Source organism: Rana temporaria, chromosome 4, assembly GCF_905171775.1.
Source record: "Rana temporaria chromosome 4, aRanTem1.1, whole genome shotgun sequence".
In the NCBI taxonomy this organism is placed as follows: Eukaryota; Metazoa; Chordata; class Amphibia; order Anura; family Ranidae; genus Rana; species Rana temporaria.
In genome coordinates, this window is record NC_053492.1 from 155,733,703 (window position 1) to 155,748,660 (window position 14,958).

Here is a 14,958-nt window from a genome sequence, read left to right on the forward strand (position 1 = left end):
AAAAAAACGATCGTGTCAGAACGCGGTGATGTAAAACACAACGACATGCAGAGAAAAATGAAGTACAATGCTTCCGAGCATGCATCGACTTGATTCTGAGCATGCGTGGATTTTTAACCGATGGACGTGCCCACAGACGATCGTTTTTTTTCTATCGTTTTTTTAACCTTTAGATAATTTTAAAACAAGTTCCTAGTTTTTTCACCGATGGATAAAAAAATTATGAGGCCCACACACGATTGGTTCGTCTGATGAAAACGGTCCATCAGACCATTTTCATAAGACGAACCGATCGTGTGTACGCGGCATTAGAGTCAATGTAGGACAGTTGCAGCATCACACTGATGCTACAGCATAGAGGTGAGTGTGGGTGCTTGTTTGATTTATAAACCCCATACTTTTGCTTTATGATTAAAGTATATTCTCACCTGGGAAGGGGTTTGGCAACAAGAAGTGTAAAGCAACTGAACCACTTTTTTCCAGGAATAGTATACATTTTTTTAGAGGTTATATTAAAATCCAGGCAGATTTCCTGTCCAATGTTCCATTTTATATAAGAGATAACCAAGTATGGAGAAGCCATTTAGGGATGAATACGAAATGTATTTTGTTTTTATGATCTGTAGTGTAGTAAAGAAGTGTATTGGATGTGTACAGTATATCTTGGATATATGGATATCTTAATCTGTTAAACTGTTAATCTGTTAAATACTACAAAATTTAAGCAATTATAAAATAGTAAGAAAAACTCTTTTATAAAATACAATTCTACTAGGTATGGTGCCTTGAAAAAGTATGTATATACCTTGAAATTTTCCACATTTTGTCATGTGACCCACAAAAAATGTAAATGTATTTTATTGGGATTTTATGTGATAGACCAAAACAAAGTGAACAGGAAGTGAGGATTTCTCAGAAGAAATAAGAACATTTAACCACTTCAATACCATGCACTTACGCCCCTTCCAGCCCAAGCCAATTTTCAACTTTCTGCGCTGTCATTGTTTAAATGACAATTGCGCGGTCGTGCTACACTGTACCCAAACATTTGCTATACAAATAAAAAAATATCGAAAAATTTGAAAAAAAATAAAGTGTTTCTTTTTTTTCTGTTATAAAATGTTGTAAATAAGTAAGTTTTCTCCTTCACTGATGGGCACTTATAAGGCGGCACTGACAGGCAGTGATAAGGCAGCACCGATGAGGCGGCGCCAATGAGGTGGCACTGATGGGCACTGACGATGGGCACTGATATGCGGCACTGATGGGCACTGGTAGGTGGCACTAATATTCAGCACTGATGGGCATTGATAGGCGGCACTGATGGGCACTCATGGGTGGCACTGGTGGGCACTGATTGGCACTGATAGGCAACACTGATGGGCACTGAAAGGCTGCAATGGTGGGTACTTATGGGTGGCATTGATAGGCGGCACTGCTGGGCACTGATAGGCAGCACTGATAGGCAGCACTGCTGGGCACTGATGGCCAACAATACATGGCACTGATGGGCACTAATGAGCACTGACATGCAGCACTGATATGCAGCACTGATGGGTATCCCTGGTGGCACTGGCAGGGATTTTGAATGGGCACAGGTTGGCAGCTGCCTGGGCATTGATTGGCAGCTGCCTTGGCTCAGATTGGCATTCCCTGGTGGTCCTGGGCGGCATGCTGGTGGTCCTGTGCAGTGAACCAAGGGGGGGCTGCGCTGATAAACTATCAGCACATACCCCCCCGATCAGCGGCTTTTCCTGTTTACATTGTGATCCGCCGTGATTGGACATGACTGATCACGTGGTAAAGAGCCTCCGCTGGAGGCTGTTTACCGAGATCAGTGTAGTGGTGTGTCAGACTGACACACCACATCACCGATCGCCGCGATGTGCGCTCCCCCGGGCGCGCGGCGGCTGTTATCCTGCAGGACATCAATAGACGTCCAATCAGAATAACGAAACTACTTCCTGGACGTCAATTCACTATTCCCTGGGCGGGAAGTGGTTAAAAGCAAAACCGAAGGATGAGGTAAGTGAAGGAGGACTGCACTAAAGTAAAGGAAGCTATTTAGGGAAAAAAAATGTACCTTTACAACCCCTTTAAATTCAATTGAGAATCTGTGGCAAGGATTGAAAATTGCTGTTCACAGACACTCTCCATCCAATCTGTCATGCCGCGTACACACCATCGTTTTCTGCGATGGAAAAATGCGACGCTTTATGTGCTTTAAAAAAACGTCATTTTTCAAACTTCAATTTGAACAACGACGTAGCATACAAACCATCGCTTTTTCACAACGCTCTAGCACAGCGCAGTTCCGTCAATCACGCACGACGTCACTATAAAGGGTCGTTTCCATGCGGAAGACGGCCTCTTTTGCTGATATCGTGTTGCTGCGTGTTAGTAAAAGTTTGGTGAGATACGATTCGTGATTTTCAGTGACTGTGCTTTAAATATCGTTTTCTTGTCTATAAGCTGAAAAACACCTTAACGAATGTGCTGATTCCATTCTGAACAGTCGTTTTACATGAATGAGCGCTGCCGTCTCCTAACTTGCTTCTGAGCATGCGCGGGCTTAAATCGACGTTTTTACGTACACACGGTCAATGTTTAGAACACAGAAAACGACGTCGGCCAAAAACGACACATAAAATTGAAGCATGCTTCAATTTTTTTCTGTCGTTTTTTAGAAGACATAAAACGACGTTTTTGCCCACACACGGTCAATTAAATTGACGTTTTTGAAAATGACGTTTTTTTCCATCGCAGAAAACGATGGTGTGTACGCGGCATCAGAGCTTGAGCTAGTTTGCAAAGAAGAATGGACAAAAATGTCAATGTCTAGGCATGCAAAGCTGGTAGAGACATACCTAAAAAGACTTGCAGCTGTAATCGCAGCGAAAGATGGTTCTACAAAGTATTGACTGATATTTATTTGTAAAAAAAAAATGAAAACCATTTATCATTTTTCTTCCACTTTACAATTAATTTATTACATAAAATCACATTTACGTTTTTGGTTGTAGCATGACAAAATATGGACAATTTCAAGCATTGTAGATTTAACTCATAAAAAAAAAAAATGACAAACAGGTATGGTGGTGGTTACCTGTTAAATATCATGTCCTTACTTTCTTCATGGGATTCTTTAATATCATTATGTAGACAGACTGTTTCAGGAGCAGTGTCATTCTGTCCAGTCTGGTTACCATCAGTTTGAATGTCTATTTTCTTCTCTCCAGGGCCACTATGACAAAATACCTGGTGTGCATCTTGGACATAACGTGCTGGTTCTTCTTGAATGATGCCTTCTTTCCTAGATTAAATGCATGTAATAATTAAAACACAGCATACACAAATAGATGATCTGTAAATATTAAAGCGTTACTAAAGGCAATTTTTTTAATATAAAATAATAAACGTGTTATACTTACCTGCCACGTGCAATGGTTTTGCAGCAAGTGGCCCTGAACCTCCTCTTCTGGAGTTCTTTGCCAACACTGTCTGCTCCTCCTCTTCTGTGTCTGCCCTCATAGCAAGCCACTCGATGTGGGAACAGATTTTGCAGTCTATAGACACACATAGCGTGGCTCGGCCCACCCATGCTCCCTCCTTACTGGATTTGATTTACAGCAGCAGGGGACAATGGTTGCATTACTGTTTAAGGGCCTGTGAGGAGGGGGAGAGAGAGCAACACTAGATTGAGATGAGGCTCAGGTAAGTATTTAGGGGGGGGCTTGGGACAACTAATCATGGAAGGTTTATTTAACTTAATGCAGAGAACGCGTTACGTTAAAAAAAAAAAAAAACTTTAGCATTTTTATCCACTTTAAGTTGTGTTTGCTACTTCTTGTGTGCATTTATTTGTCACAAAATGTGTGGTTACAAGTCAGTTACTAGGCCTTTTAACAACTTTGGATTTCTCTTGTTAACACCTGGTTGTAAATTGTGGATCTAGTGCTACACTGCAGGATAATAATAATATTATTCTACACTGTATCTTCATCCATGGCAACATTTGAGACAAATTTACTAGTAGCAGATGTCCATTCTCTAATGGTCAGAGCTAAACCAGCCTAAACCATGTCTCAGCAGACCTAATATTGATCTTTTTTAATAATAACACATAGCAGATGATACATTTTTTATGCATTTTAGGAATGTAGTAGCTAGATTTCCCAGCTTTTAAATAACAAAATGACCAAACAGTTGTGCAACAGATATGTTGAACTATGTGTCACTAATCTGCTTCGTATTGAATAGGCACCAGATTCTGAATCAAATGCCTTGATATAACTCTCCCTTTTCCTGTATGTAGTAATTCAAGATAACAGTACTAAAGTGAACATTTACATGAGTTATCTGTAAAAGCCAAAGTCCTACTTCTTTCTACTTTACTGGAGGGGGACATTTTTAAACCAAGAAACGCAAAGCTAAGCAATGAGCTTTTAACCACTTCAGCCCAGGAAGGTTTAACCCCCTTAATGACCAGGCAGTGTTTTGCAATACGGCACTGCGTTATTTTAACTGACAAATTTTAACTGACAAATTTATTTCGGTACAACATTGCCCGACCTCACTGCAATGTTGTACCCAAATACATTTGTTGTCCTTTTTTCCCCAGAAATAGAGAAATCTTTTGGTGGTATTTGATCACCTCTGTGGTTTTTATTTTGTGCGCTATAAACAAAAGGATATCGACAATTTTGAAAAAAAAAAAACTATAATTTTAACTTTCTGCTAAAAAAACACATCCAATAATAATAAAAAAATAATAACATTTATTCATCAATAGGGGACAATATGTATTCTGCTACATATTTTTGGTAAAAAATCCCAATAAGCGTATATTGATTGGTTTGCGCAAAAGTTATTGCGTCTACAAACTATGGGATATTTTTATGGCCTTTTCCATTTATCTATTTTTTACTAGTAATGGTGGCGATAGATTTCAGTTAGCATGTTCAATACTTTTTCCCTGTGTCATTCCATTTTATTACACATAACTTAATTTCTGAACTTATTTGTTTTGGTTCTATGTGTGCATGGATTGCATGCGATATTACTGACATATGGTAAAAATTTCATGTCAATAGCACCTTTAAAAATATATTTACCTAGAAAAATGTTGACCTGTTCAATACTTATTTTACCCGCTCTAACTCTAACTTTTTTTTTTTTTTTAAATAAAAACTAACCTAAAATACATAAAAAAAATCATCCCAACTTTAGCTGTATATTTCTTGCCATTATTACCATGACACACTAAAAACCCAAAGTAAATTCTCCTACTCCCCCTAATTGTGGCATATATGTGTATATTATTTATTGTTTGTACCCGTAGTAGAGTCAAGAAACAGTAGTCAGCATTTATATCTTTTCATGTGACAACACTAAAGAAATTACACTTTGTTACAATGTAAAGTAGTGAGTGTACAGAATGTATAACAGTGTAAATTTGCTATCCCCTCAAAATAACCCAACACTGGGGAGCAGGTGTGTTAAATTTGGTGTTATCGCTCAAACTCTCTCAAACTGGTCACTGAAAGTTTAACATGGCACCTCATGGCAAAGAACTCTTTGAGGATCTGAAAAAAAGAATTGTTACTCTACATAGAGATGACCTAGGCTATAAGAAGATTGCCAAGACTCTGAAACTGAGCTGATTTTTTTTCCCATTGAGATCTGATATATTTGAGGGTGTCCCCTCAAAATAAATCAACACACAGCCATTAATGTATAAACCGCTGGCAACAAAAGTGAGTACAGCCCTAAGTGAAAACGTCCAAGTTGGGCCCAAAGTGTCAATATTTTGTGTGGCCACCATCATTTTCCAGCACTGTCTTAACCCCCTTGGGCATGGAGTACACCACAGCTTCCCAGGTTGCCACTGGAGTCTTCTTCCACTCCTCCATGACAACATAACAGAGCTGGTGGATGTTAGAGACCTTGCGCTCCTCCACCTTCCATTTGAGGATGCCCCACAGATACTCAATAGGGTTTAGGTCCGGATACATGATTGGCCTGTCTATCACGTTTACCCTCAAAATCTTTAGCAAGGCAGTGGTCATCTTGAAGGTGTGTTTTGGGTCATTATCATGTTGGAATACTGCCCTGTGGCCCAGTCACCAAAGGGAGGGGATCATGCTCTGCTTCAGTGTGTCACCTGTCACATGTTGGCATTCATGGTTCCCTCAATGAACTGTAGCTCCCCAGTGCTGGCAGCACTCATGCCGCCCCAGACCATGACACTCCCACCACAATGCTTGACTGTAGGCAAGACACACTTATCTTTGTACTCCTCACCTGGTTGCCACCACACACGCTTGACACCATCTGAACCAAATACGTGTATCTTGGTCTCATCAGACCACAGGACATGGTTTTCCTTAGTCTGCTTGTCTTCAGCAAACTGTTTGTGGGCTTTCTTGTGCATCATCTTTAGAAAGGGCTTCCTTCTGGGATGACAGCCATGCAGACCAATTTGATGCAGCGTGCAGCATATGGTCTGAGCACTGACAGGCTGACTCCCCACCCCTTTAACCTCTGCAGCAATGATGGCAGCACTCATATGTCTATTTCCCAAAGACAACCTTTGGATATGACGCTGAACATGTGCACTCAACTTCTTTGGTTGACCATGGCAAGGCCTGTTCTGAGTGGAACCTGTCCTGTTAAACCGCTGTATAGTTATGGCCACTGTGCTGCAGATCAGTTTCAGGGTCATGGCAATCTTTTTATTGCCTAGGCCATCTTTATGTAGAGCAACAATTCTTTTTTTCAGATCCTCAGAGAGTTCTTTGCCATGGGGTGCCAAGTTGAACTTCGAGTGACCAGTATAAGAGAGTGAAATCAATAACACCAAATTTAACATACCTGCTCCCCATTCACACCTGAGACCTTGTAACACTAATGAGTCACATGACACTGTGGAGGGACAATGGCTAATATGGCCCAATTTGGACATTTTCACTTAGGGGTGTACTCACTTTTGTTGTCAGTGGTTTAGACACAAATGGCTATGTGTTGAGTTATTTTGAGGGGACAGCAGATTTACACTGAGATACAAGCTGTACACTCACTACTCTACATTGTAGCAAAGTGTAATTTCTTCTGTGTTGTCATATGAAAATATATAAGAAAATATTTACAAAAATGTGAGGGGTGTACTCACTTTTGTGAGATTCTGTACATGTAAAACTAATGTAGAGATATTTATTTCATCCCTGTGTATCATATGAGGCTGTTCACTTCACTGGGTATATGTGAGGGTCTACATCAGGGGTAGGCAACCCCTAGCACTGGTGCCGCAAGCGGCACACCAAGCTTATTTTTCCGGCACTCGACTCCCTCCCCAGCAGCAGAGCAGCGCAGGGAAGTGTCAGTGAGACACTAATACATTCCAATCTCAGAGTTCCCCACGCCACACCTGCAATGAAGGAGAGGCACTGTGCCCCCACAAATTGTAAAAGATGGGAAACATTGTTTGGTTCTCTAAATTTGCTGTAGCTGCAATCGTCAGCTTTTGTGATGGGGAAGAGATTTTGTGCAATTCTGCCAGGGTGGGCGGTCCCTGTTTCCAGGAGGAGGGGGATGTCATTGGCCACTGCAAAAGCCAATCACAGTCCTGCTAGCCCCCATCGACCATCGTAGGCAGATGACTCACTTGGTTGCCACTACCAATCTCAGAAAGAAGGGAGTTTACTGTGATTGAGAAAACCACAATCGGGTGACAGTTTGTGGAATTACTGTTGAGCTTCTGGGAACTTTGTTGCAATTATTCCAAGACCTTTGAGTCACTTGTTACAGAAACCCCTCTGTGCCCTGTGTCACTTACTACTGAACCCCTCTTCACTCTGTGTCACTTACTACTGAACCTCTCTGCACTTTGTGTCATGTACTACTGAACCCCTCTTCACTCTGTGTCACTACTAAACTCCGCTGCACTCTGTGTCACTTACTACTGAACCCCTCTGCTCTATAAATCCGGGAGGCCGTCTTTTTACGGCCTCTGGTCCTCCGGCCACTGGGGGGCACGCGCACCAAAATGCCGATGCACGTGCCTGGCGGCCGCGATGTCTGCCAGGTACCCACGATCTGCAGTTTTAGAGCAAGGCCGTGGAGCTCTGTGTGTAAACACAGAGCTCAACGTCCTGTCAGGGAGAGGAGACTGATGCTGTGTCCCTTGTACATAGGGACACAGCATCGGTTACCTCCCTCAGTAAGTCCCCTCCCCCCACAGTAAGAATCACTCCCAGGATACACATTTAACCCCTTCCTCGCCCCCTAGTGTTAACCCCTTCCCTGCCAGTCACATTTATACAGTAATCAGTGCATTTTTATAGCACTGTTCGCTGTATTAATGTGAATGGTCCCAAAAATGTGTCAAAAGTGTCCGATGTGTCTGCCATAATATCGCAGTGCTGACAAAATTCGCAGATCGCCGTATTACTAGTAAAAAAAAAAAGAAAAATCTGAATTCTTTCCCCTATTTTATAGCCACTATAACTTTTGCGCAAACCAATCACTATACGCTTATTGCGATTTATTAAATTTTTTTACCAAAAAATATGAAGAATACATATCGGCCTAAACTGAGAAAAAAAATGTTATTTTTTTTAAAAAAAATTGGATATTTATTATAGCAAAAAGTAAAAAATATTGTGTTTTTTTTTCAAAATGTATGCTCTTTTTTTGTTTATAGCGCAAAATATAAAAACTGCAGAGGTGATCAAATACCACCAAAAGAAAGCTCTATTTGTCAGAAAAAAAGGATGTCAATTTTGTTTGGAAGGCACATCGCACGACCACGCAATTTTAATTTAAAGTGACGCAGTGCTGAAAGCTGAAATTTCGCCTGGGCAGGAAGGGGGTATATGTGCCCAGTAAGCAAGTGGTTAAGCCACAGCCAGTATTCAGCCCAATGAAAATCACACCCAATCACTTTTTCTCAGCTGCGGGGCCCAACTTATGATGGTACTTATGATGGTACTGCATTGGGGAAAATGAGCAGGAGGGGTTCAGAAGTGGAACAGAAGAGCAGGTGGGGCAGATGTGCAGGGAGGTACCGTGGTGGAAGAGATGAGAAGGGGGTTCAGCAGTGGGCCAGTTGAGCAGGAGGAGACCGTGATGGGCCAGGCAAGCTGGGGGGTTCAGTGATGGGGCAGAAAATCAGGGGGGCAGATGTGAAAGGAGGTGTATTGGTGGGGCAGATGAGCAGGGGGTTGCAGGAACTGGGGCTGATCTGAGGCGTGAGAGTGCAGGATGTTAATTTCTCACTACTAAAGTGGTTTACAACATTTACTTTATAAAAAATAATTGTTTGTGATTAACCCCCCTGGCAGTATTCCTGACTCGGGGTGAGATTTTTGGGCTACGATCGGTAACCCCGAGTCAGACTCGGGCTTGCCTCGCTGAATCCACAGGCTTGGTTTACTTACCTTGTCCCTGGATCCAGCAAAGCCACCGCGCTGTGTGAGCGAGCGGGACCTCGCTCGATTCACACAGTGCCTCTGTGTGCCACCGATCTCCGTTCCCTGCGACGTTACGACGCACGGGAGCGGAGAACGGTGCCAAATTCAAAAAGGTAAACAAACACAATACATACAGTATACTGTAATCTTACAGATTACAGTACTGTATGTAAACAATACACACACCCCCTTGTCCCTAGTGGTCTGCCCAGTGCCCTACATGTACTTTTATATAATAAAAACTGTTCTTTCTGCCTGCAAACTGTAGATTGTCCATAGCAAGCAAAGGTGTCCCTTTATGTCAAAAATGGTTTTAGAGCAGCTAGAAAACAGCGATAATAAATTATAATCACTTGCAGAATTGTGCGATAGCGATTTGTGGGGAAATTCGTCATAAAAAAATACAAGTAATGACAGCGACAATTCTGCAACTGAGCAAATTTCAGTGATTTTGAATTGATTACATTATTGAATAATTTTTATTATAATTATATTATTATTTGTTATAATTATTTATTATATTATAATTTATGATTTTGTTTTTAAAAAAATGTCATACCCGGGATGCCTACTAGACTCTTGTTTGGACAGATTTAAGTGAGATATTCCTAAAAATTACAGGCCTACAGTATAAAAAGCCAAATTTCCTTGAAAAAAATGGTACCGCTTTAAGCACCTTTTTTCTGAAATAATCATACCGGAGGTTAAGAGTGTGAAGTTGAATTTTTTTTGTTATAAAATCGGCAAGCTCAATTTCTTTGAAAACATTTTTCGGCACAAAAGTTTGCCTACCCCTTGTCTACATTCACTTTATTATGGTCCCATCTATAAAGAGAGAAAGAAGGAGCATCACTGCTCTGAGTCATTAGGTTATTTTTTTTAGCAGTTGATTATGTGATGTTCTGAGCTTGCCACCTATTTGTTGCAAATAATACATATGTAATAACTATGAAATATTGACATTTACCCGACTGAAGAGCAAAATATGTTTAAGCCACAAAGTTTAACTGATTATAAAATGTTTGGAATTTGATGGAATTACAGTATGCTTAAAGGAGAACTCCAGAAAAGCAACTGGAAAGGATAACTGTAGATGAGTGTAAAACCTCCTTCCTGAATTTTGGTTTTACAAAAACTGTGAAGCACAGTGTTGAAGCAGCTGTAAGGTTAAACGTTTTTATTACTAAAATAAAAAAAGATGTTATACTTACCATCTCTGTGCAAGGGTACTTCTGGGGTATCCTGCTAGGACTTTTGGCCCCTCCCCTTCTCCGCCTGCCACCTACGGTGGCACACGTGCAGGCTCACTCCTGAGCCAGGGTGTGTGCGTTCATTGACACACACAACATGGCTCAGCCTCACCCTCCACTCACTGATCACTGGATTTGACTGACAGCATCATGAGCCAATGACCTGCAGATGAGCATAGCGCTGGATCGATACAGGACTCAGGTAAGTATTTAGGTAGGGAGGGGGGACAGCTACTGAAAGTTTTTTTTTCACCTTAATGCATAGAATGCAAAAAGGTAAAAACTATTTGACTGTAGAACCATGTAGCACTACCCCCAGGGGAGCTGCTGGTTTGTTTTGGGTGGCATGTTACCTCTGTGACTCCGCCGTCTAGGGTAGTTAATGAGAGCCGTAGTAATGGAATGCCTACACAGCAGTTGTCTTTTTCTTGTGCTTTTATTTACCCAACCAGGTAAAACAGTTGAACTTGGTGAAGAATAGAAGAATAGCAGAGATGAAGAACACAGATTCAGGTGTAGGTAGAAGGGAAACAGTCCTGCTTCCAACGACAAACTTTCACTTCGCCACTCCAGCCGGAATGGGTATAGCGCACCTGGACAGGCCTCTCTCACAAGCCTGGCAGCCAGAATGACACTCGAACTTGGGGTTAAGTCTCTGCCACAGACCCTCCCAATGGTTGCAGAAAATAGTAGTCCAAAGTCCTCTTGACTGGACTTAACACCTGGATCTCCTTCAGGTAGTTTAGATTAGGTTACCAACTGATAGGCGACAATATCCAGCCTCTCAGTGTCTGGTTCCCCTGGTCCCCGATGGATGGTCAGGCCCCTATTGGAACACCAGCCTCTCTTGGCACTCCTCAGGCAGACTTTCCTTTGAACAGCTTCCTCCAACAGGATGGACAGTCTAGAACCTCTTTAGGTGGGGACCCAGTCAATTACTGTGTCCCAAGCGGCAGATCAATTTGCTCCCTGCCAACGTGGTCCTGAAGCCAGGATCTCTGCGTAGCACGTGCACCCCGGCCTGGAAGGCCATTTGCCGTGGAATGGCTACCCTGAAGGTGGGTGCCACACAAAGAGAAGACCCAGGAAGATGGCGCCTGCCCCATAAATACCCCTCCCAGCATGCACAGCGAGAAAGTCTCCTCCTTATAGGCTGCTGGGGAAAAGTATCCAGTGCTTGACTCCACTGCTGCCACCTGCCGACCTGGGGTGGAACTGCACCCCAGGTACAACAGCATGAGCCCACACCACAGAAAAGCTGGGACAGAAGCTCTAAATTTGAACTAATTTACAATGGTCAGAGTCACTTAACTCACTGACCGCCTCTAAATTTCAATAGCACCGGTTCTAAAAAAGAAACCAGGCGCTACAACCACTTTAAAGTTAGCTCCATTTTATGGTTCAAGCACTCTTTATTTTGAGTCCCTGCTACAGTATTTTATATATTATTTTTTGTAAATAGCTGCCCCCTAAACTTCTATTGCAGCAACTAATTGTAATTGTAATCACTCCTCCTCAAATCTTCCCCTCTCTTCCTGGTTTTAAAATTAGCAGCTCACATTTTATTCACTTTGCTAACTTATGTTTAAAGTAGCTGTGGACATACAGTGTTATCATCATGTCATGTGACCATGCATTGCTTCCTTATAGTGGGGATGGGGTTAAAAGACAATGTGCAGATACACAGTGTTCCTGTGTTCCATAGTCTGTTCAGCCTGCGGCAAGATGCAGGATGTGCTTGAGCAAGGGGGCATGCTCAAGAAGCAGGCCGTGATTGGAGGAGGCGTGTGCCAGAGGCAGGCTGTGGTTGGTCAGGAAGCTGAACAACCTACCCAATACAGGCATGCTGCGTGTCTGCACAGTGTCCTGTACCTCTGAATAGCCAGCCAAAGGATGCAAACTGAACACCAAGCACAGATCAGCTTATGTGCTTTGTGTGGTCAGGTTTAGATCAAGGAGGAATGGTGACTAGCAGGATCAACTCGGTTCTTCAAATGGAAGAAGTACATCAGAATGATAGGGACTATGATATAGAAAATACACATATTTGAAACAAAAAACAAATACAGTGTTTAGGAACTTTAAGAACTTATGATATTGATAACTGTGCCATGAACCTCAATTGTTTTACATATTAAACATTTTTATGTGTGCAGGGGGTGATATTCCATTCCTTCCATTATATTATAACATCATGTTTTTAACATAAAGTTTATAATATGTATGATATTGCAATGCTGTTTGTTTCAGTCCCACTCATGTGCAACTGATTTCACACTGCATTCCACTCCTGCTGTCTTTATGAGACATCCTGAACTAGAACATAGTGAAGTGAGTCTCAGGTGATAACAGTGTTTTTCCTGGGGGGAAGCCTTCAGATATCAAGTCATTTGCACACATATGCTCTGCATCTTGATGTATTCTAGATGCATGGTCCTCATTACTAAAGATTTGTTTATACTGTAAGTAACAAGATACCAAGCAGATTTCACAAGAGCATGTACTGGTTTGGGTAAGCTGTGAATCATACAAAACAGTAAAAATAGTTTGACTGGGTACATCAAGATTCAGTCTAGGTTCACATCTATGTAGTTGCCGTTGATGCATTTTTCATGCATGTTTTGTTTTTCGTTTTTTAAACCTGCGTTTTTGAGGCAGTTTTCATGCATTTTGCGTTTTGTGTTTTTTTCCTTTAAAAACACTGGCCCGGATTCACGTAGATGCGCGTAACTTTGTGCGGGCGTAACGTATCCTATTCACGTTACGCCTCCGCAACTTTTACAGGCAAGTGCTGTATTCTCAAAAGAAAGTTGCGGCGGCGTAGCGTAAGGCCGGCGTAAGCCCGCCTAATTCAAATTGTGAAGAGGTGGGCGTGTGTTATGTAAATTAACCATGACCCGACGTGATTGACGTTTTTAACGAACGGCGCATGCGCCGTCCATGGAATATCCCAGTGTGCATTGCTCCAAAGTACGCCTCAAGGACATATTGGTTTCGACGTGAACGTAAATGACGTCCAGCCCCATTCACGGGCGACTTACGCAAACAACGTAAATTTTTCAAGTCCATACTTAACATTGGTACACTGCATGTACGCCACCATATAGCAGGGGTAACTTTACGCCGGGAAAAGCCTAACGTAAACGGCGTATCTGTACTGCGTCGGCCGGGCGTACGTTCGTGAATTTGCGTATCTAGCTGATTTACAGCTAGGTATGGTATGGATTCTAAGGGGAACCCCACGTCAAAACATAAATAAAATGGCATGGGGTTCCCCCCAAATTCATGCCAGATCCTTATCCGAGCATGCAGCCCGCCAGGTCAGGAAAGGGAGGGGAAGAGCGAGCACCCCCCAGAACAATATCAGGCCGCATGCCCTCAATATGGGGCATGCAGCCCCCCACCCCAAAGCACCTTGTCCCAATGTTAATTGAGACAAGGGCCTCTTCCCCACAACCCTGGGCTGTGGTTGTAGAGGTCTGCGGGTGAGGGGATTTTCAGAATCTGGAAGCCCTGTTTAACAAGGGGGTCCATAGATCCTACCCCTCCATGTTAATGAGTATGGGGTACATTTTATCCCTAACTCATTCACCAAAAACGTCTCTTTTTTAGGTAAGGGCTGGTGCATGCTGGGGAAGTAATATAACAGGGAGGTGGTGCCACCAGGTGATGTGACTGTATGATCCCGCCCCTTACCTATTTAGGAAATGTCAGACGAAGTAGCCAGCAGTTGTTGATTAGCCTTCAACAAATGCAGAGTTTTTCTTTTTTCTTTGGGTCTGGGAAGTTGGCCGCCGCATCCTTAACAGCCGATGAGTCATCAGCTGTCAATGGGTTTCCCCGCTGACAGCTGAATAATAAAAAACTGTGTGGGGTCCCCCCAAAGTCTATAACAGACCCTTATCTAGGCATGCAGCCTGACAGGTCAGGAAAGGGGGGATGAGCGAGAGCCCACCCTTCCTAAACCATACCAGGCAACATGCCCACAACATGCGGGGAGGTCTTTGTGGCAAGGAGGGCTCTGCCCCCCCACCCCAAAGCACCTTGTTCCCATGTTGATACCAGAAGCTCTAATAGGCTTCAAAATAGGGTGGGCTCAGGTCACAGAGGATGCGTCTGGAGCCCACCCAGTTGTGTTACAACAGCGAATGAATATTTGCTGTTGAAACACTGATTTTCAATCCAGCCAATCAGAAGTGTGAGACCCGTTTTCCGATTGGCCCAAAATATAAGACCCC

General features: G+C 42.6%; 1 protein-coding gene across 6 annotated transcripts in view; it reads right to left on the reverse strand.

Annotated features, from left to right (window-relative positions):
• Positions 1–14,958, reverse strand: part of VEPH1 (ventricular zone expressed PH domain containing 1) — a 500,435-nt gene that overhangs the window by 187,926 nt on the left and 297,551 nt on the right. For all 6 annotated transcript variants that reach the window (XM_040349240.1, XM_040349244.1, XM_040349242.1 and 3 more), the window contains one exon: positions 3,107–3,313. In XM_040349240.1, the coding sequence (XP_040205174.1) occupies positions 3,107–3,313 (207 nt within the window). The remainder of the gene's footprint in view (positions 1–3,106; positions 3,314–14,958) is intronic.